The 22,836-nt window shown below is 33.9% G+C and overlaps 2 protein-coding genes and 1 long non-coding RNA gene across 4 annotated transcripts; all 3 read right to left on the bottom strand.

Annotated features, from left to right (window-relative positions):
- Positions 1–6,598: 6,598 nt before the first annotated feature.
- On the bottom strand, positions 6,599–17,369 carry LOC120180090. Its single transcript, XR_005521664.1, has 3 exons — positions 17,358–17,369; positions 16,556–16,567; positions 6,599–6,751 (listed from the first exon to the last, which is right to left on the bottom strand). It is a non-coding gene; the product is annotated as an uncharacterized LOC120180090 (long non-coding RNA).
- LOC120180088 lies at positions 6,797–7,462 on the bottom strand. The gene is made up of 2 exons (XM_039185498.1): positions 7,178–7,462; positions 6,797–7,064 (listed from the first exon to the last, which is right to left on the bottom strand). Exons 1-2 carry the CDS (start codon positions 7,402–7,404, stop codon positions 6,812–6,814), a joined length of 480 nt encoding a protein of 159 aa, XP_039041429.1. The 5' UTR covers positions 7,405–7,462; the 3' UTR covers positions 6,797–6,811.
- Positions 12,545–14,685, bottom strand: LOC120180089 (profilin-1-like). Of its 2 annotated transcripts, XM_039185499.1 has the most exons (4): positions 14,526–14,685; positions 14,178–14,282; positions 13,289–13,426; positions 12,548–12,901 (listed from the first exon to the last, which is right to left on the bottom strand). In XM_039185499.1, exons 1-4 carry the CDS (start codon positions 14,541–14,543, stop codon positions 12,767–12,769), a joined length of 396 nt encoding a protein of 131 aa, XP_039041430.1. In that variant the 5' UTR covers positions 14,544–14,685; the 3' UTR covers positions 12,548–12,766. The 2 variants fall into 2 exon arrangements, with proteins under 2 accessions (XP_039041431.1, XP_039041430.1); XM_039185500.1 differs by lacking the exon at positions 14,178–14,282 and having other exon boundaries at positions 12,545–12,901; positions 14,421–14,592.
- Positions 17,370–22,836: the final 5,467 nt, after the last annotated feature.

The following is a 22,836-nucleotide window of genomic DNA, read 5'->3' on the forward strand; positions in this document are numbered from 1 at the left end:
CAGAAGCTCGGGTCGTTTTGAGAATAAATCCATTGAGGTCCCTTTGCGTTGGCTGAGTTACTAGCTCTCTGAGATATTATTTTTTAATGGACCCCGATACGTGGACTCCGATAAGTGAACTCCGATAAGTGGATCCCATGTAAGCCATTAATTTATTGCAAATTAATGGGACTCGTCACCTAAATATTTTTTTAAAAAAATTATAAAAATAGTTTAAATTTTAAATATTTAAAAACAACTCGTCACCTCGAGGTGATGAGTTCCTTCAAATTAAAAAAAAATAGCCATTTATAGTCGTTGGTCAACGGACAACAGCAACAATCACTCGAGGTGACGAGTTCCGTCAGATTTTTGAAATTTTTAGTCGTTTACAACTGTTGGGATTGGGGTTATAAATAGGGTTCAGGATTTAAGTTTTTTACCATCCAATTTTACGAAAAAAATTATCATATAAAAATATTTTGGGTAATCTCATACTCAAATAACATTCATAAATCTTAAAATAAGCATATGAGAATAATCAATATTTATAATTAAATCATAATTAAAAATTCATACTTTGAAATAATAATATGAGGTTGACTTATCGTAAGTCTTCATCAATCAAAATAAATAATTAAATAAATTGCACTCATCTTTGCCTCACTATTGAAACTTTAATACGATACTCTTTTACTCAAGAACTTTGCCTTTCGCTTTCAAGTTACAGGAATCACAAGATTTGTCATAATCTGAACGACATCACATATATAATACCATTTCAAACTGTATGTTAGTATTCTACTAACATAATCCAATTCCGATAAAGTAAATTCTATAAAATTAAATCATATTTTCCATCATAATTTCAAACTTTCCAAAATAATCATTTGATTCATTAAATATTTATTTTCATCATCGACCATTCAACTTTTACCAATTTTACATTCAATTTACTAATTATTAATTCTTCTTAGAATTCATATCAACATTTCCATTTAATTCATAATGATCCTTCACGGTTATGATCATTTCACATAAATTACTAAAATTTCCAGAACCTTAATAATATACTCAATTCAATACTTAAACATTCAAAAACTTGCAATTTCATCCTCTATTTTGTTAGACTTTTCGAATTCAAGCACACACTTTACTAAACTTGAAATTTGATCTCAAATCTAATATTTAATCTTAAAAATCAACATACTAATATAAATTTCCAGTATTCTATAATTAAAATTCAACATTGAATACTCCAATTTAGACATTTATGTATCAATGTCTCTCAATTCTCAAAACTTGCAAACTAGCCCTTTTTCTATCTCAAGGTTCCAAATTGATCCAAATCAATCTCCAAATCACATAGAACACATTTAATATCAATTCTACCCTATAGGAAAATTTTCAGTATTTTCTCCTTTTTTTTTCATGGCCGAAAATCATAAAGTAGTTAGGGTAAACTTTCCATTCAATTTCAAGCATGAATTCAAGCTCCTATGATATAATTCGTGCTATTATGATCTTCATAACATCAAATTTAATCAAAATTCAATCAATCTCCATAAATCCTAACTATGACTAAAACTTATTCATGAAGTTTTAGATGATTTTAATCGTCACTCGTGCTTGGAAATTAATCTACAACCCTAATAACATAAAAATCATTCATTAACTCTTCAAAATCTAATATGTTCTTCAACCACCCAAATCATGAAACTCATCATCCAAGTATGATTTCCATGAAATATTTATAACAATTGATAAAGAATTTCAAGAAGATTAATTCTCTATCTAATAGCTTAACTCAAATATCAATCGAATAAGCCTAAAAATAAATTTGAAAATTATCACCTCTTGAGCTATGGAGTTCATGAAAAATGCTTGGGAAGATAGCTGAATTTTTTTCCATGTAATTATCACTTAAAACACTTGGCACCTTTATAATATAATTGAATTTAAAATTCAATTAATGAGAAATTTCAAAATTACCATTAATGAATCATGATAATTACCAAATTCCATTGAAATATCTTTCATTAAAATATCTCATAGTCAAAGATGAATCAACTTGAAGTTGAATTTCTACTTTAGCTATGTAATTTTTGAAAATTACATTTTAGTAACTAAATTTCCACTGTTCGACCAAATCTAACAAATTAACTTCAATTCCACTGATCCCTGCTAAATCTCACTGACCTAAAGTATAGAAATAATATTTCCAACATTTATCTAACATCCTTCAAATTTTCGTGTAATTCTGATTTGATATGATTACCCGATTTATATATTGAACTTTAGCACTTTATAGCTTTTAATACAAATCTATACAAAAAATCTGATTCCAACTAAAATTCTTCTTTTATGCCAAACTGTTAATTTACGAGCTTAAATAAATAATTTTTTAAAATTATATTTTTGGTCCTTCAACTTTTACAAAGTTTATACTTTAGTCATCAAACTTTCAAAATTTATATTTTAGTCACTGACCAAAATTTGGGGTATTTAAAGTAGATATCAATAAAGTTTTTCTCAGCGGGGATCTGCATGAGGAGGTGTTTCTTGTTCAACAATTAGGGTTCGAGTAGAAGTTGGTAGGAGGTGATCGATTGGTTTGCAAGCTTGAGAAAACCCTCTACTGTCTCAAACAATCCCCTCGTAATTAGTATTCGAAGCTCAAAATATTTTTGCTCACTCTTGGGTTTTCGACGCACTCAAGCAGATGCTTCTATGTTCATCAGGTGTCAGAATTGTTTTTATACTTGAGTGCTAGTCTACGTTGACGACGTTATTATTACTGGTCAGCTGAGTGACGATGTGGAGCAGGTTGTTACGTCCTTAGGTCGTTAATTCTCGTTGAAGGATTTGGGTAACTTTGATTTTTCTCCTTGGACATGAAGTGAAGCGTGGTGATGGTTGTCTTTTGCTTCTTTAGAAGAAATATATATGTGATTTACTTGAGAGAGTTCATATGGATGGTGGTAAATCCATGGTATTAAATTGCGGCCGCAACGCAATGTAACGGCTGTATCGTAACGGTTTTGAAGGTAACTCGATATAATATTAACGTAACGCAACCGACCGTAACAGTCGCAACACGTTAAAAAATCACGCCCGCGACAGCCGCAACACGTTACGTAATGTCCGCAGCATCCGCAACCGCGACAGATGCCGCAATCGCTATTTTATACTATGGGTAAATCTGTCCCGACCCCCATGCTTGTGTCACCCAAGCTTAGCCAAGATGGTGGTCGACCTCTGGATGATGCTCAAGAATACCATAGTATGTTGGTGCTCTATTGTACCTTAGTGACACGCGCCCGAACATTGCTTTTAGTGTTCATCGGGTGGCACAGTATATGCACCAACCGTGTGAACTCCATTAGGTTGTTGTGAAGAGGATTCTTCGTTACTTAAACGGAACGTTAGATTCTGGTCTCCTGTTCGAAGCATCTCCTGGTTCGTGTGATTTAACGGCATTTGCAGATGCTGATTGGGGAAGTAATGTTGATGACCGATGCTCAGTTACAGGCTACTGTGTTTACTTTGGGTGCAACCTAGTTACTTAGAGTTCCAGGCGTCAACGATCGGTTTCACGGTCCACAACCGAGGCAGAATATCGGGGAGTGGCAGATGTGGCGTCTGAAGTGGTTTAGCTTCACACTTTGCTTACTAACATGGGGGTAAACTTCAGTCAATGACGGTCATCTGAAGCGACAACACAAGTGTTGTTTCCACGTGTGCGAATCTTGTGTTCCATGCGAAGTCCAAACATGTGGAGTTTGATTTTCATTTCGTGCGAGAGAAGGTAACATAGGGCAGCCTCGTGGTCAACTACGTGCCAGCCTCGGAGCAAATTGCAGATGGATTGCAAAACCTCTGTAAAAGTCGTGGTTTAGAGAAAAAAATCAAGGTTGTTGAATGAGTAGGAAGAATATTGTAGAATAGTAAGAGCTTCTAGAAGATGGTTAATACCTGGGGGTTGTTAGGCAGACAGCCTTCTAGAGTAACTGCATGCTATTGTGTACTTTAAATAGTTGTGTACGTTCTTGTATTGAAATGGGGGTTTCTTGTTAATAACAAAATATTGTTAAGAGGTTTCTTTAGTTATTCAACAATATTATGTTCTTATAATGAACTAAAATAAATTTTGGGTTATAGAATTTTTTATCAATTTTATTATTTTATATTTATATAACTCACATGTTAAATTTAAATAATAATTTTTTAAATAATTATAGTTTAATTTAATTATTTAATAACTAGTTATGTATTTATATTTTAAAAAAATAGATACCAAATACAATTTTACTATTTTAGTTTTGGATTCAAGTTTTCATTTATATTAACCAATATGTTTTCTAAATTTCAAAAAATTGAAAAAGAAAACTATTTTCTGCAAACAAAAATAGAAAACGAAAATAGAAAATATTTTATAGAACTAAACGGATCCTAAAGTTTTTAACAACATGTTATTAAAATGAAAGAAAAACTAAACTTTCGGTATCATTTTGAAAAAAATTAAAAGTTTAGATATTAAAATGGATCAAAACTAATAATTTAGGTACCAAATAGGTAATTTACCCCATTAGTTATACCAATAAAAATATCAGTGGAACTTAGTTTTACTAGAATTCGTCTTACTTTATACTTGATTAGTGGAGTGAAAATATGGATAAAAATTAGATTTATGCTGAGTGATAATACAAGTACGAATATAATATGGTATATGTTTTTTTTTCATCATTTTTATATTATTACTTGCATTTAAATGCTATGTAAGGGTCTTATTTTTTAAATTGTTTAAACTCGTGTTAAATATATTTTAATTTATCAATTAAATGATCACCACAGTTTATTATTATTTTTTAAATGGTGGCAATGGAAATAGTGTCATATATATATATGATAAGAGTTTAGCAGATAGACATTTTATATTTTTTCATTAAAAATAATTTATAATTATTTAATTGATACTTATAAATATTTTATATAAAATATATCACAAAACATGTATAATGAGGATTAAGTGGATCTCGAAACTCACATGGATGTGAGTAGGGATGGCAAACGGGTATAGTTTCGTGGATTCCGCATTGCATCCGCTTCAATTGGAGCGGAGATGGATATAATTTTAGCGGGTAGTGGGCGGGTGTGGATTTATAAAGTGGTACCCATCGTGGGTGGTGGGCGGGTAATGGGTTTGAGACATTATCCGCCCCGCATCCGCCCGCCCAACTAAATATCTATTAAATTTTGGACCATAATGAATTTAGGTGTAATTTTAGAGAATAATTTATAAATTTTAATATTGTATAATATATAAAATATAATTTAACCAAATATTAATGATATTTAGTCTTTAATATGGTCTTTAATTAGGGAAATATTCGGCTCTTTGATTAAACCCATAATCCCACTAAACACGTCACTTTCCATGTTCTTTAGCTCATGCTACCTATACAAACACAAATTAGTCGTACTATAAGCATTAACATCAAAAGCAGCAGTTTTCATGTTCTTTAGCCCCTCAAAACCCATATTAGACGCACTATAAGCATTAACATCGAAAGCAACTCAACAATCCAGCTCTGCGACTACATGCTCCCTACAATCTGTCTCCATAATATTCATAGAGCCACTCCTCTGAAAAATTGAAGCATGCGCTGCTACCCCATCACGAACTGTCTGGGAACCAACTCCAACATCCCATTAGTTTGTTGTCTGGCGGGTCTAGATGGGTATGTCGCTAGTGGATAGTAGGTGTGGGGATGAATTTGAAAATATACCCGCGTGGGCGGGTGTGGATTTGAAAATTTGTACCCATCATGGGTGGTGGGCGGGTGGTAGATTGAAAAATATTAGGTGGGTATGAGGATGAGGGAAGGGATATCCGCACCCGACCCACCCGTTTACCATCCCTAATAATAGCCATCAATACACTCTGATTGTGGATGTATATCCTTCCCAGGAACACATGATGCAGCTGGAAATGCAAAGAAACTGAATATAGCTGAGCCTGAGTCAGGGCATTTGGTGCAACATGAAGTTTGGAGAGTTGCTAGGGACGTCATGAATGCCTCCTCAGTCCTCGATGGAAAACTAGTTTGGACTAGTTAATATTAGCCCCAACAAATTCAGTGTGTACAGCTAGTTTGGTTTCCTGACCCTGGTTTAGTTGGGACACATTTTTTTTCTTGGGTAATCTACTCACTTAGAATCTAAACTTTCAAAAAATCTCAAAACCATACCTAACATTTAGTTTTCATTTTATTTTAGTACCCATCATTAAAAACTTAATATGTTTAGTATCTAAACTATCAATCTTGATCTATTTTAATACCTAAACTTTTGATCTTTTCAAAACATTAAATTTTGAACAGGATACTAAAATGAAACAAAAACTAAAATTTTTAATGACGGATTACTAAAATGAAACAAAACTAAATTTTAAATATAATTTTGAATTTTTTTAAAACTTTAGGTACTAAAACATACTAAAATTAATAGTTTAGTAATTTACCCTTTGTTCTTTCATGTTGCTAAAGAGGCTTGTACCAATCTAACACCAAATGTCTTGTACCAATACCTCTATAATTTCTATGAAATCTTCACAAAATTGTACCAACCATTGTAGTATACTTGGATACCATGAGAAAATGCATACACATGTGGATTTACACAATTAAGCTTCTGGTTTACGGATAAGCTAGTATTAAGTAATCTTAAAACCCCTTATTAAAGGGTTATAAATCATCTAATCTGACAGGTTCTTCTGAAATGAGATGGTAGGTATGGGAACAACATTACCTCAGTAGTCCTTCATTTTTCACTAATCACTACATTTTACTACTTGTCTTACTAGAGACAGGAAAAAGCTACTACTATAACAACCCTTCTTTGATATGGTAGCCTTTGGACTATATGACTTGCTTCTCTGACAACCATCAAGTCCCCATCCATAGCTCTTACATGATTTCATCTTGCCTCTAACCACTTTCTTTGGAAGATCCTCTATGCTCATCACCCTTGCTAATGATGTGAAAGACTGAGACTTCCCTTGGTAATGCTTAGAAAGCCCTCTCCTGCAAAAATACACAGAAAATACTTTAGTTATATAAAAATTTAAAATTTTCGGAGGGCGACACACCATCGGTCCATCTCACAAGTACTGATATGTTACTCTATGTTTGCTTACCTGATAGGTAGCTGAGCCATGAGATCTGACAATTCATAAAGAGGTCCATTGGATGACGATGATGATGATGATGTTGCAGAAGATGCATCCTCAACCAAGTCTGATGAAGATGTTGAAGAAACGGCGTTTTCTGATGAGTTTTCACCTAGGGATGATTCAATAGATATTGAGTTATCCCCTTGCATGATCATCAAGTTGCATACCCAAGCTTGATTCATCAGATTCATGTCTTGAAATAGCAGGAACAAGAACAAGAACAAAAGTAAGATTCGAGTTGTGAAAACCCAATGAAACTATGTGGTCTTGTAAGAGGGAGCATATGGATATACGTATATAAATATATGTGGTGGCATGTAATCATAGGATAATCTTGACCAGTTTAATTTATTGTATTTTAAAAATGATTTTTCCCTTTGTTCCAAGATTTATCATTATCTTGTATACCTTAATGGTCTATATTGAATATACCTTTCCCATTGTACTAGGAGCTTGGATAAGATCTAAATTTGAAGGCATCCATATCCTACTCACTCTCTCTTAGCTGAAAATGAGGTTTCTATCTTTAGTAACTTTGCTTTAAAAAGCCATTACAATATTTTACATGTTTTTTTATGTCCCGGCTCCCTAACGAAATCAAAGTGTAAAAGTTTAAGCAAATAAGGAATTTCTTTCTCAATTTATTGTTCCAATACTTTCTCAATTTTTAGAAATTAGGAAATTATTTAAAAAAAATTAGAATTTAAATTTTGAATATTTCTTCATGCACATTCTCTTAAAATTTATTATAAGAAGTGATTATAATTAAAATTAGGGTAACGTATGCATATGGTCCTCCAACTATAATATATTATTTTATTAAGTACATCGACTATTAAAAGTTACAAAATGATCACTCAACTTGATATGATCCCAGTTATGTGTTCCGAGTTATATAAGATGTTGCCCGATCATGATTCTAGTAAGAATTTCGCAGTGTTTTGATTGAAGACTCAAAATGTACAAACAAAGTTATAAAAAGGGAAATATGTATATATAAATATGTGTATGAAAGTAATGGAAATGATAGAATGAAGTTGAAGTGGATTGCAAATGAAAGAAGTGTGGTGGTGATAGTGGTTGAATGGATGTAACGAAAATGGTGAAGGATGTTTGTGGTTGGCATGGAGAATGATAGTAATTCAAAGGATGAATTGTGACCCTCTAACTATATATGAGTTACGAACCAACAATATAATAAAGATGGAATCGAAGTGATAAAGGGTGGAACGTGACCCACTAGCGATAGTAGAGCTAGGAACCAACGCTATAACAAGATGAAATGGATGAAGGCTTCAAGACCGACAAGAAACCGATAGAGTTCTAATCCAAGAACTAAAATGAAAGCAATCTTTCAAAGTATTTTCATAAATCAAATTGTGTTTCTACAAATGATCTCAAAGGTGCCTATTTATAGTATTTCTAATAAGCATATGAAAACACTCAAAAGATGATAACATTCTCATCAATTTAGCAATAAAATGCACTTGAATGCTTTGTCTTCTTATCTTCAAAGTTGGATGAATATTCTAGATTATTTTGGGGATGAATCTAGATATTTTGAAGCTGAATATGGCCTTATTTACGTCCAAGTAGGGGGGTGACTCTTGGGCTGCATTGTTTTGCTTGCAAATGGAAGAAAAGAGGTTAAATGAAGTCATAGAATGAATGTAGACATACTACATGTCCAAATCAGCTTGTCTCTTTAAATTCCTTGCTGATTTTATCACTTAATTTGATGATTAAATAAGATAAAATCAGCCTTCATTGCTTGTTCCTTGGTAGCATGCGAATAGCCTTCAAAGAATGATAAGTAAGACTTAAATAAGTGAATTATGAAGGATTGAATGCATTGTCTCTCCAAGAATATGAATAGCCTTGAAAAGATGAAAAGAATTAATCCTTGAATAGCTTTGAATAGAAGAATTAAGATAGCCTTCAATTGCTTGTCTCTTGATAGAAGATGAAAGGACTCTTCTTCGGCTCAAACTCATCCAAATAATCCATGCATGAAATTCCCGTAATGAAAATTCCAGCCTGCACTTTCTTTGGTAATTCGATCATATCTCAAGCTCTCGATATCGGATTGAGGTGATTCAAAAGGCGTTGGAAAGCTAAGAGATAGAGGAATAATTTTAAATTGGTTTCTGGATCAAAAAAAATGTCTGAATCACATCCAGAATTAGAATACATTCTGACTGATATTCTTGCATCTGTTGAGACTGTTCAACTTCCCTCTTGCACCTAGACACAAAAGTAAGAAATGTTTATGCTTGAATAAAATAAGAACATATTATGAAAACATTTAAAGAACTAGTTTAATTAATGAACCAGTTTAATTAGTGAACTATCTTTATTGAATGAAAGAGGATACTTAAATGAAGTAGCTTCATAAAAACCTACATGCTTTGATGAACTCATGCTTAAATGAAGTACCATGCTTATTTATTTATGCAACTTAATGTCATGCAAATTTATTAACACTCATGGAAATTCATGAACAAGTAAAAGATAAAATCCTCCCTTAAACTTCGTTGTTCCTTCTTCACAATCCAGCCTTGAGTATGATGGTGGAAGTTCTTCTTTTGAATTGAAAAAGGCTTTCGAAAATCTAAACTTGGTTTGAAATTCCCATATTAAGCTCGAATAAACTTCTAGAAGCTTCTCGAATGCAAACAACTTGCCTCGATCAAACGGTCTCAAGGAGATTGCAGAAAATGATGTAAGGCGCATAGCCGGAATCACATCACAACTATTCATTATGTTTCAAACGTGTCATTTCTCGTTAAAAAATTGAGGGTTGTCTAAGCTAGACGTTAACACGATGGCTCAGATATGACAGTCATTTAAGATTATGAGATCCGCTTTTATCATATCACAATCAGCAAATTAACGTTTAACTCATAATATCGTCAATATTTTTAACAGAAAATGCGGAGTTTGGAACACAATGAATAGTTGGGTTACCATTTGTAACTTTTAGTAGATGATAAACTCAATCAAGTAACACTTTATAGCCAGATGATTATTTTAAAATTTTTAATAATCGATGAACTTAATAAAAGATTACCTTATAGTTGGAGGACTATTTGTGTACTGTACCCTTAAAATTATTTAAAGTATATTTACTGTGATTGTAATTACAACTGTATGGTCAAAAAAGCAAACACGATTAGTGTATTCTTTTAAGAAAACGTGGAAGCCAACCGCTCTCATTAAAATTAAACTCAGTGATCCAAACGTAAATTATCCATTGGAGTTGATGACATCATACGAGTTAGAATAGGGAAATTAATGGATAAGGCGGTTGACTTAGGAAGAAATATGATGATGGGAAGTAGCCATTTGTAGTGTAATTGATGGGCAGGCAGCCACATTATGATTTTGTTGTGGACCCCCATATCTTTGCATTCTTATCCCTTTAATACCATTCCTTTGGATCCTAATCTAACTTATCACGAATAGAATTTTTAATTAATATTTAATAAAAATATGTATTATATTATGTTTATTAGATACAACAGATATCTAACTGAAAAAATATAAAAAAAATATTATTATAATTATTCTTAAATATATATGAAATGTTTATATTATTATCTTGAGTCAAAGTTTTTTTCCCTAACTTAAACACAAACCTGACATAACCTTAATATTTACAAACCTAGATCTAATTTTTTATAGAAAATATGTTCTTATAAAATTAAGATTGAATCAAAATTCATTTAATCGAGGCCTATATCCATTTCTAATCCAAAATTAATTTTGTTTTTGGATACTACGATTTCATTATCATTAATGTCCCTTAAAGGAAGAAGATGATTATCTAAGTTCAAAATAATTAAGATTTATTAAGTACTTAATTTCAAAATTAAGAGGATAAGTCGACACGTTCTTTCTTTTTTAAAAAATCCTATCCGTTCTATTCTTTTCCTCCCCTCTTACGTTTTTTTAGTTTGTGTCGTTCTTTATAGATCGAATCAATTTTTTCTTCTTTGATTTTGTTTAAACGGTGATGGCATCGATTTTGATGTTAGTTGTCAATCGTTGATTCTCTCTCTTTTTTTACTCATAAATTATGTCTTTGTATGACGTTTATCTCTGTATTTGTGACACGTTTATCCCTATCTTTGTTTCATGTTTTCCATTTTTTCTTGATCGTTTGGCTGTTCTTTTAATTATGTTTCTCAAGATTGGATTTGATAACGTCAATATTGATCAAGATAGTGCTTATTTGAAATCTTGTTGATCTTTCCTGCTATGGACATTAAATCTGAATGCGTGGTTTTACTTTCGTGGATAGTTACGACGCTCGGCTCTAATTTGCGATTCTTGGTGGTCTTTCAATAGCTTAATTATCTTTTGTGGTATGCTTGCGATGCAATTAGATTTGTTCATATGTATTTGTTCGAGTCTTTTGGTTGAGTTTTTAACATTTTCTAGGTATGATCTTATATGATTTAAATTGTCTAATTTCAATGTTATAGGAAAATATCCAAATTGTGTATTTAATTTACGATAATAGTTGTAAACTCTTATTATAATGTTAGATATTTTCACTTTTTAATAATACTAATGGTTTCTATTAAAAAAATTAAGATAACAATTTTTTTTTATTAAAACTTATAAAAAAAAATACTATTCAATAAAAAATTTAGAAAAACGTTCCCATCTTGCGCCACCACCATCAGAATACAACCATACAGAATATATAAAGAAGGATAAGATGAAAAGCAACCAAAAAAGATACCACGTGAATGTGTCACAAAACACAACAAATATGTAAATTACAAGAGATTTTTGGTTGCCACATGAAGATACAATCTAGAACTCAAGTATGGGCTATAAAATTCATTGGATAAGAGCTCTCATTCATATATATATACCCTTTTTAGACAACACAAGCATTGTCCAAGCACATGAAACAATCCGGATCATGGTCACTGAAACTGGATGACCTTCCAAAGGGAGGGCTGCTACGCCCGCCCGGACTTATAACGCCAACTCGTCATGTTATCGATGACTCTGACACTCCGACCAAACCCGACGAAAAGCTTGACGTGTAATACGTCTGCCATTGCTAATATTTCATCATCCGGGCACGCAGGGATTGCTAGTTTCTTTCTACTGACACTAGTCTCATCCGTTTTAAACCCGGACAATGTGTTTGACACAATTTTCGAGACAGTTTAGGGAGAGTCCGACATGGTACTAATGTATTTAAGCAATTTGGGGTGGGGAAGAACTTGCTGCTGCCTCTAGTTTTTACTGTGAAATGAGGATGCATTAAACAAATCCATTAGATGCACAATTGTAAACGTAGACAAAGTATTTCACTCAAACATTCTTAGGCAATACCATCCATGAAACGAGTACATCGACAAAGCAAGAGATGATAAGTATAGTTATTACAAACACCAACCATTCTGTCACTGGTACAAGGTTGCCATGACTTGAAAATACTATTATTTATCTGCACTCAAACCATTACTATATGAGGCGGCAGGTGCACTTCTGTATAGAAACCAACAAATAAGGGGGACACCAAAGAGATTAAAGACCCTGATCAATGAGATAATCGCCGAGTCTTTCGACAATCATATTGCACTGCCCGGGTGTCACTGGCTCGTCATAGATTCCAATGATCAAGGCCAGATTGGTCTTCTTAACAGTAACACCTCCCGGTCCCTGAAATTAAAATGGCAAATGCTCAGAACACAACCGTGACACGCGCATGTATGAGATACAGACTAGAATGTTATGCAGTAACAGCCGCATGTATATCCCTCAATGCCCTTCCGTTTTCTTCGTCTGGTTGTCTCAAATACACTCGCTCCCTAAGGAATCTCAAATGCATATGGTAACAGCAAAAGCCAGATGCATACTGAATAGATACGAGAGCACAGCACCAATGCAACTAATTTTATCAAAAGGTTGAACCAGAAACTATATTCGGATCTAAATGTATAAATTTCAAATCTATTTGCATTGACCAATATGTAAAAGAATGCATGTGCTCATGAGATTTGTTGTGTCGCAATTGAAACAAAACTAAGAACTGAGGGAGAACGTCACCTTCTTCCCCCGAATAACAGCTCCGGGTTCACCTTGGATCACCATGTATTTAGTGCCACCAATGTACAATCCAGTTGGGGCAAGTGATCCAGGTTCATTGAAGTCATTCATGATGCCAGTGATTTCCTCTTGTTTCAACTGAAATAAACATAAAACCAAGAAGCAATAAGCACAAGTTGACGAGGAAAAAGAACAGGAAATCAACATCACATTCTACTGTCCAAGTGCCTAAAAACAGTTGAACAATTTTCTTTCATCTAATTAAACTCTCAATTCAGGAAATTAAATCAATTAAATTCCCAAATCGAAAAAATTGAATCAAATAAACATTTGATCAATTTTAACTGTTAACACTAACAGTTTTTTTTCCTGAAATATTATTCTCATATGACCCTAACCGATTGTGTGAAAGAGTTGATTTGATGAAATTTAAAAGTATAAAAACTTAATTCGATAAAAGTGATTGAATTTAATTGATTTTTTTTTCAAAAGTTACATAGCTTTTCAGCACCCTATGGTCAGCTGCAAAGATCGATCCATTTGGAGAAGAAGACCTCAATTGATTTAAACAACGCTTAATGCTTATAAAACGAAGAAATCTAAACAAATAGTAACAAACCCAGAAATCATACAGGTTTCCCATGCATGAAAATCAAATCTTTCAACACATCCAGCAACCTAAACTACTAAATCATAGCCCAAAAGAATCATCTTGAATTTCAAAAAAAAATTCATTATAAGAGTGAACAAATAACATTCCTTTCGGAACAAATCAGATCAAATAATAAATCATGCAACGAGAAATCAACCATGGGAACCAGATCCACCCTCTTTTCTGAGACACCAAACCCAAAAACAAAAGGAAGGGAAGATTTACAGGAAGAAAAACCTGGGGGGAATTGGAGCTCTGGGCCCAAACGCTGCCGTCTTGGCCGATGATTGCAGCGGAAGTTAGATGGTTGCCTTCAATATCACACAACAAGTGATCGTCGACATAGCTTGCCACGAACAAATCAGATCAAATAATAAATCATGCAACGAGAAATCAACCATGGGAACCAGATCCACCCTCTTTTCTGAGACACCAAACCCAAAAACAAAAGGAAGGGAAGATTTACAGGAGAAGAAAAACCTGGGGGGAATTGGAGCTCTGGGCCCAAACGCTGCCGTCTTGGCCGATGATTGCAGCGGAAGTTAGATGGTTGCCTTCAATATCACACAACAAGTGATCGTCGACATAAGCTTGCCACGACATCTTCTTCCTCTTCCTAAGCTTCCCTTGATTTCTTCTTGTAGAGCTTCGCAAAATTAAAGAAGGATCTTAGAAAGTGTTTTGACTGAAGGGACAACAATGTAGAGCGAAGATATAGCGTAGGAACAACGAGATCTGCTATATCCTTTTTTTCATCAATTTTCTTACGCGTTTGGGGTTTGAGCCACAAACAATTCCTTTTCGGCTAAACTATCCTAAAGTCACTAAACAATTAGATAAATTCTATTTTTACTATTGAATAATTTCTTTTACCAATTATGTCATTAAATTGATTTAAATCAAGTTACATAGTTAATTGATAATTAAATAAATTTATAGAATAATACATTTGATCTTTATTATTAACCCATTTAGTTAATTAACGAGTTTTAGAGATTGGTTGGACTTGGTACGGTTTGAGCTCGAGATTTCATGGATACTTGTGGGAGATTTTCGATGATTAATTTTGGAGAAAGTGAGGTTTTTGTTTCGAAGATGACGATTTTGTCTTTAAAAAGCTTTGAGAAGTAATACACAGTAGAAATCATATATTCTCATGTTTTTCACTTCTCAATTGTTACGAGAAAAGAGGTTAATTGTTCGATTTAAACCTAACTAATTGATTAAATTAAAAAAAATTAGTTTATTTAACTGATCGGGTAGTTAGATGGTGAATTAGTTTATGGTTAAGAAATTTTTAAAATTCGGCTATCAGTTAATTCAAATCGAAATTGATGATCAGCAGGGGCTAGATACTGTCTCCCATTAGGCAGGTGATCTGACCTTCGTGGATACTGTCAAGAAGGTTATTAGTGATCAGTAGGGGGCTGGAGCAGGGGGCATGCTTCGTGCAATAAAATCTACTGCGAAGGCTTGGAATTCTACCAACAGATCATCAAATGTTGAATCTGTCAAGGACATGGAGGAAAGGATAAATAGTTTGGAAGAGGAACTATTAAAAGCAAGCAATAAAGTTACAATTGCTAATGCCCTTATCCCTCTAAAAGCATCCCTTTAGGCCAAGTATAGGAAGGATGAGAGGAAATGGCCCCAAATCACGATTAAAATGGTTCAAAGAAGGCGACAAGAACATGAGGTTCTTTCAAGCGGTTGTAATATGAGGAATAGATCAAATTATATCTCAACTATTTGAGTGGAAAAAAAAAGTTTTTTCGAACCCTAAACGTATTGCTGGATATTTGTAAATCACTTTCAAGGGTCCAATAATGAAACTCCAACTATTTCAGCAAAGAGGCTCGATGGCGATTTTAGGAATCTGAGTTTTTCTTCGCAAAAGGCACTTAAGGTTCCTTTTTTAGAGGAGGAGGTTTGGTCAGCCATAAACCCGAATGATGGATCCCGAGCTCCTGGGCCAGACCGTTTCAATCTGGACTTATACAAAAAAAATTTAACTGGAAGTAAAGTGCGAAATATTAAGTTTTTCAATAATTTCTATCTCGAGCAGTCTTGGGACAGATCGATCAATCAATCTTTCATCTCATTAATTCCAAAACTTTCCTCGTCGATAAGCGTAGAAGATTTCAAAATGGATCAATTTGCGTTCACTAGAGGCAAACAAATTTTGGATTGCAGCCTTATTGCAAACGAGATCATCCGCGATATAAAGCGTCACAACTGCAAAGCAATTATGTTCAAGGCCAATTTCAAAAAAGCTTATGACACGGTTGATTGCCGCTTCCTTGACTTGGTTATGCTTAAAAAGAGTTTTGGAGCGAAATGGCAAAAATGGGTTCATTTATGTGAGTCTACGGCTGAAATTTAATTCTCATCAATGGTTCTCCATCGAAATCCTTCAAAATCAAAAGCGGTCTTCGTCAAAGGTGTCCTTTGTCTCCCCTGTTGTTCAACATTCTAGGAGAAGCTCTTAGCTTCTTAATTCACAAGGCGGTGGATATGGATATTCTTATAGTCCTGTCTGTGAGAGAAGGAGATCTCAAGATTTCTTATTTGCAATTCACAGATGATCTCATGTTGCTCCTTAAAGCAAATGAGACAAAACTTAAAAACTCAAAAAGGTTACTGAGAGTGTTCGAAATGGGGATAGGCCTTAGATTAAACATGAAGAAGATAAATACTTTTGGGATAAGTGTTGTAACCCCCTCAGACCGATAAGGGTAACTCAATCCGATCTGAGGTGTCACATTAGGGTCACCGAAGCGACCCACTATAAATATAGCGGAAATTTTAAAACCTTTTATCAGAACATGTAAAATTATAAAATCATTTGCCACTATTTAAAAATAAAACAGATTTTCAGACTCGTATATAAAACAAAATACAATTACATGCCCCCTAATCACATGTACTGTACTTTGCAAACAACGCCGGAAGAACTCCCTTACTGATGTCGATAGCTGCACTGGTACAATTCTTTTAACCTGAAATGTTGAGTAATAGAGTGAGCTTCAGAAAGCTCAGTAATACAGAACTACTAGATGATGCTGAAGAACGTGCAGATACAGATAAACATACATTTCTTTATTGGTTCAAATATCTACAGATTTTTATGCTGAGCGGAGATCCTATTGATATTTCAGATGGTAACGGAAAATGAGCTTTCAGTTCAGAGAAATATTTCGGATGACTGAGTTCAGGAGATCAGAATAGGTTATCTAGTGTGTTCCGTAAAACTAGTAAAAAGATACAGATCTTTTAAAACATATTTATATATATATATACCCCCATTCGTCACGTAAAAAATGTGTAGGTTCCCCAGAACCATACAACCCCGTCACGTACAGTAAGACCCTGAGCACAAAGCCGAGGAGCCTCCAAGTAATCTTCCTCCAACAATACCCCCCAATAAAACATGTACCGTCCGTAAACGGATATATCAAAAATTAAAACATAATTCAAGTCAAGTATCATATCAGAATCCAGGTCATGTATCATATCATAATCCATGTCAATATCAGATCAGAAATCAGATAAAATATTCATGTAATTAGGGAACACACCAGAGTTTACAGATATTATTTGGAGGTACTGTATCAGGCAGAGAAACACAGTTCTTTAGTATGTCGATAGAATGTTGGAATTTAGAATCACTATTGGAAGAGTTCATTAACTGACAGAATCATCAGCTATTCAGAATGTGAATTATCAGGATAATATCTTATTCGGACAGTTTTCAGAAGCTGTACGTAATCAGAAGGGTATTCAGAATCCTTTACATCCATGTCAATTGATCGGATAATCGAACAACTTGAGAACAAAGATTCAGAACCTTAACAATCTATGTCGACTGGTCAATTCATTTTCCTTCTAGGGTATTTACTCTTTAATACCACAAATTCTTGTCCATAGATCATCTTCAGAATCATCGCTGAATAGATATTCCAATGGTCTTTATTTTATTTCCAAGCTTCCACGATATCATGAAATACTGACGTGCTTGATTTGTAGTTCATGTTCCTTAAGGACGATACATCATGTAAATTCATCCGAATTTCCAGGCTTATCCTAATCACTTACTTAATCCTCAGTCATTGAAGTTACTTATTTCATTTAGCATTCAAGTCCATTCCAGTTACTTCGGGATTTTCTGGAGTAATACAAACGTTCATGTATTTCAAATATATATTGTACTTCAGATCCATTCAATTTGGTATTCTTGGTTGATTTCTCTAACGAATATTCATTTCTTAGTACCAGATGTGATCCAGAGTTAAGCTGAGTACTTTTAAAATTATCATCGAACCACACTTGAGAAGATGAACACACATTCAAGAAACATCTATGCCGTTCAGGTACTGACATATCCTTAAGATTGATCAACTTACTTAAGTTGTGATCCATAACTTCTAAAGGTAGTCCAACACCTATGCTTATTTGGATTCCTTAATTAATCCAAGGTATTTACTTAGAATAGGACACAAGGGTATTTTGGTAATTTTGGTGTTCATTTTTATTCCATTTATTTCAGAGCTCGAAGATATCCAATCATTCTTGAGCTTGGTGGTATTCTTGGGTTATTTTTCCATTACAGGGGTATTTTGGTCATTTTACAGATTCATCGTATTTCAATCATTTCCTTCCGTCTGATCTTACTATTAAATTCAATCTTATCATTTACTTTAGTCCTTTTGAACAATTATGACAACATAACACCTCGACAAATTATTCTTCAGGTATTTACTCATAACTCGGATATTTCTGGGTCAAGTGTCTTCTCAGATTTTACAAACGGAATATCAGGAATTTTCCTGAACTAAGTCAAGATCTTAACAATCAAATTCGTACTTAATCGAGTTAAGTACAAATCCTAAAAGTATTTTCTCATTCAGGGTCAACTCACTCTTAACGAAAATAATTATAATTTAGAGATCTTATGATTAATTGCTTCCTTGAACACTCTCTTATCTTGAAATGATTCCTTAATAGAATTCTAATATCTTGCATAAACCCTCTAGGGGTTAAAAACTGGCTATCCATATTTCCTAAGCAAAATCTAGCATTTCTTAAACACATCTGTAGTTTTATCATATCAATATATCCTTTCAGAGTTATTAATCAACTTCCAGAGATAATTCTTGACATCTTACAACTTAAGGGTATTTTCGAAATTTTACCCTACTAGAGTATTCTCATAATTTCTCATCCAAGTACCTTTAACATTTAACCTTTAATGACATATATTATAAGCTACAAATCCATGATAATTCCTTTATCACTAATCACAGAACTCATAATATAATTCTAACAATCCATCAATTTCTTTATATTAATCAGCTGAACTATAATCAATTGCCAAATTTCTACTGTATTCGAATAGAGTGTAGAAATTCATTAACTACCCAAATGAGACCAACATTATCTTATTCATGCATTTACCAATATTCACATGTTCATAAAGCATAAAGAGGTAGTAAAGTATTACCTCGATTTTCGTACAATACTGATCGACCATAAAAATTCCATTCGAACGCCTTTGATCTTCAATTCAACTTCCAATAATTCCTCATATACATAACAACATAAATTATAAAAAAACGGAGCTTCATTACGATAAACGGATCGAATCGGGTGATAAATCAGTGAAAAACAGCTTATCGAGTTCGAATTTGGCGAAACGGACTTCGGATTCGGATTCAGGACGTCGAAAACATTAAATATGACTTTTCAGAAATTTAGAATTTTTGGTCAAAATCAAAGTCAACGTGTTTGACTGCAATTTCGAGGCCTTCAGGTTCGAATTTCGAAAAACGGATTGCGGAATCGGATTTGGAATGTCGAAAAATGTCAGGATATGTATACTCGGTCAAAGTCAAAGGTCGTTTAATGCCCAGTCAAAGCCCATCAAAGTTTTGGTCAACAGTGGTCAATGGTCAACTGGTCGGGTCGGGTCGTAACCGGTCAAACCGGTCAACTCTGCTCTAAAATCGGTCAAACCGGTCATTTGGACCATCCCCACGCGCAGTGACGGCACGTGAGGCCCCTTCCGGTTGCCTAAAAATCACGGAAAAATTCTTAAAAATTATTTTGAGCGATTCCGAGATACTTACAAAGCTCGGTTCACAATTTTGAACGGCGAAGAGCTCGATTTCAACAAATCGGAAACTTTGACCGCTTCACCTCCTCACGCGCCGTCGTCGACGAAGACCAAGGATGACACCGGCAGACTCGAAACGATGCAAGGAACACGATGGTGCGGGAGGTGTCGTAAACGGATCATCGATCGTTGTGAATCGACGAAAAACCAATTAAAATCGAATTATTACCGACGATACTTCCGACTGAAATTAACGACGAACGGAGACGATTCACGACGAAAGATTTGAGGGGTTTTGTTCATCGGTTGACAACGAACACGATGGTGGTTTCGGCTTGTCGATCGGAGGTTGGACGACGAGTAGATCGGAGTTGAAAGAAGGGTTGTTGGAGAGGGAAAACTGAGAAAATATTCTGCTGAACATACGAGGAGGGATTTATAATTCTCTCCAAAATAAAAATGGTTAAATCATAGGTTTAGCCACTGAATTTTTTATACTTTTTAAATAGTATGCTAACTTTCAAATTTTATAATTTAATCCACTTTCTTCCAAAAATACAAATTAAATTCACTAATTTATAATTTCTTAAATTTAACCCCTAAATTGAGGTGTTACAAGTGTGGAGGAGGAGGAGGAGATTTTATTGAACTGGGTGATTCGATGAATTGAGGTGTAGATAAATTTCTAACAAAGTATCTTGGCCACCCTCGAAATTCTACTTCTATATGGCAGCTCATCGTTGAAAATTTTTAAGTAAAGACTTAGCGGTTGGCAAGGTAAATTTCTATTTATCAGTGGTGATATGATTTTAGTGAAAGTTGTCCTATTCAATCTGTCAGTCTTCTATATGTCCTTTTTCCGAACGCGTTCGTTGTCTAATTGATCTATCTATTGGGTAAAATGGGACATCATCACAAGGCTAAAAGAGGTAGGTGGTTTGGGAATCTTCAATTTGAATATCCAAAATCGCTCCTTACTCAATAAATGGGTATGTGTAACACTGGTCCTTCGGTAGTCCCGGGTTCGCGTCTCAAATGGAAATCGTGTGATAGAGTCGTTGCGAATCACTTTTAAATTACATGGATCAGATACCTCAAATTTACTATTTACTGAATTTACATCTTACAAGAGATTTGTCGGATCGGGAGTCCTTTACAATAAAGGAATGATGAGCAACCCTCGAATTGTCCTTTCGATACCAATTGATTACTCGGTTGTTTTAATCGTAAAAGTTTAAAATTTAAAATAAAAAAATGAAATTAAAATTCGATCCGAATTGTTTATCTTTGACAATTATTGAAGAATTTAATGGGATCCTTTAAAAATAAAAGTCCATGTTAGGGTAAAAATAAAACAAATATGAAGAGAAAATAAAAAATTTTAAAAAATAATTAGAACACTGCAAAAAATTATTAGGCACCAATTTTAAATAAATTAAATAACAATAAAGGAGACTAAATTAAAATAAATTAAAATGTGTGGATTAAATTGCATTGAAGGACCAAAATGAATTACATATCGAACCTACCAAGGATTGCTGCCATAATTTAAGTATTTAGTAATTACACGTTGTCCCCTATAAATGTCCCCAATTTTTTTTGGTTCATTTGTAAACTCTCACCTTAAAAAACACTTCCCCCACTGTGCCAAATCCTCTTAACCAGACCCAAACCTCGACCCTTATCTGATTACACCTCCGTTGCCTCCCCCGCAGCTCGGGTCACCGCCTACGATGGTCAGAGATCTAAAAATTACTCCACTTGAAAGCCCTCATCCTCCTAAAACCATCCCTACCAACCAAATCACCAAACAAAAATCCCTTCGACATAGATCTAAAACGAAAAGGTTCGTCCTTTAGTTTTTCCTATGGCGCCTGTTCGAGTTCTTGGAGGTTAATGGCTTTCATAGAGTTCCTTCCGACGAAAAGGCTAAGTCCCTCTACTACTTTTTGTATTTTTTGGTTTTTAGTACATACAATGTTCAAAGCTTGATGCCCTATTTGTTCTTTTGCAGGGTTTTTATAGGTGCTCGGAGGATTTGTTTCCTTCAAAAATCGAAGGATTGATTTCCATAATCTAAGGGAATGATTTTGATTTATTTCTCATTTTATCCGATTTGTGACTTTTTTTAAAGATTTTCTGTTTGGTTTTCTTTTTCTTTTGATTCGGTTGCCTTTGTGATGGCTGACTTGCCTTTTGCATGTAGATTTCATTTCTATCTTTTGTCTAAAGCTAGATTTTGTTGCTGTTTGTACCAATTTTGGTTATGATCTAACTTTGGATTCGATCTTGTTGTGTGTTTTTGTCTCAACGTGTCCTGGAAAATCTTTCATAAATTACGACTGTGAAATAGGGTTTTGATTGGTGCCGTTAGCTCGCAGACGACCTTTAATGTTCTAGAACGTTCCAAAACCATTTCTAGTCATTGGATCATTTGATCAGATCCAATGTGTACCATCCTAAATTCTCTGAGTTTCGGATTTACCATAAGGGTATGTGGACATTGTGATTTCATAATTTAAGTTATTGTGTCAAGTTGGGCGTAAATGGGTTGAACTTGGGCCCATAAAAAGAGTGTTTCTAAATTGTGGAAAGATGAGAGGTGAACTGTCGTTTTGTTATTAAAATAATTTTGACTTCTTTAATAAATAGAAAGAGAAATGTAATATAGAGAAGTAGGGTCGATCCAAAAGATTATAGTGTTTTTTGAATTTAGAAAAATATATAATTCTAAGTAAAATTGAAAAGTTTTAATAAAATAAAATAGATAATAATAAATAAAAA

Source organism: Hibiscus syriacus, unplaced genomic scaffold (assembly GCF_006381635.1).
Source record: "Hibiscus syriacus cultivar Baekdansim isolate YM2019G1 unplaced genomic scaffold, ASM638163v2 tig00112490_pilon, whole genome shotgun sequence".
NCBI classification, from domain to species: domain Eukaryota; kingdom Viridiplantae; phylum Streptophyta; class Magnoliopsida; order Malvales; family Malvaceae; genus Hibiscus; species Hibiscus syriacus.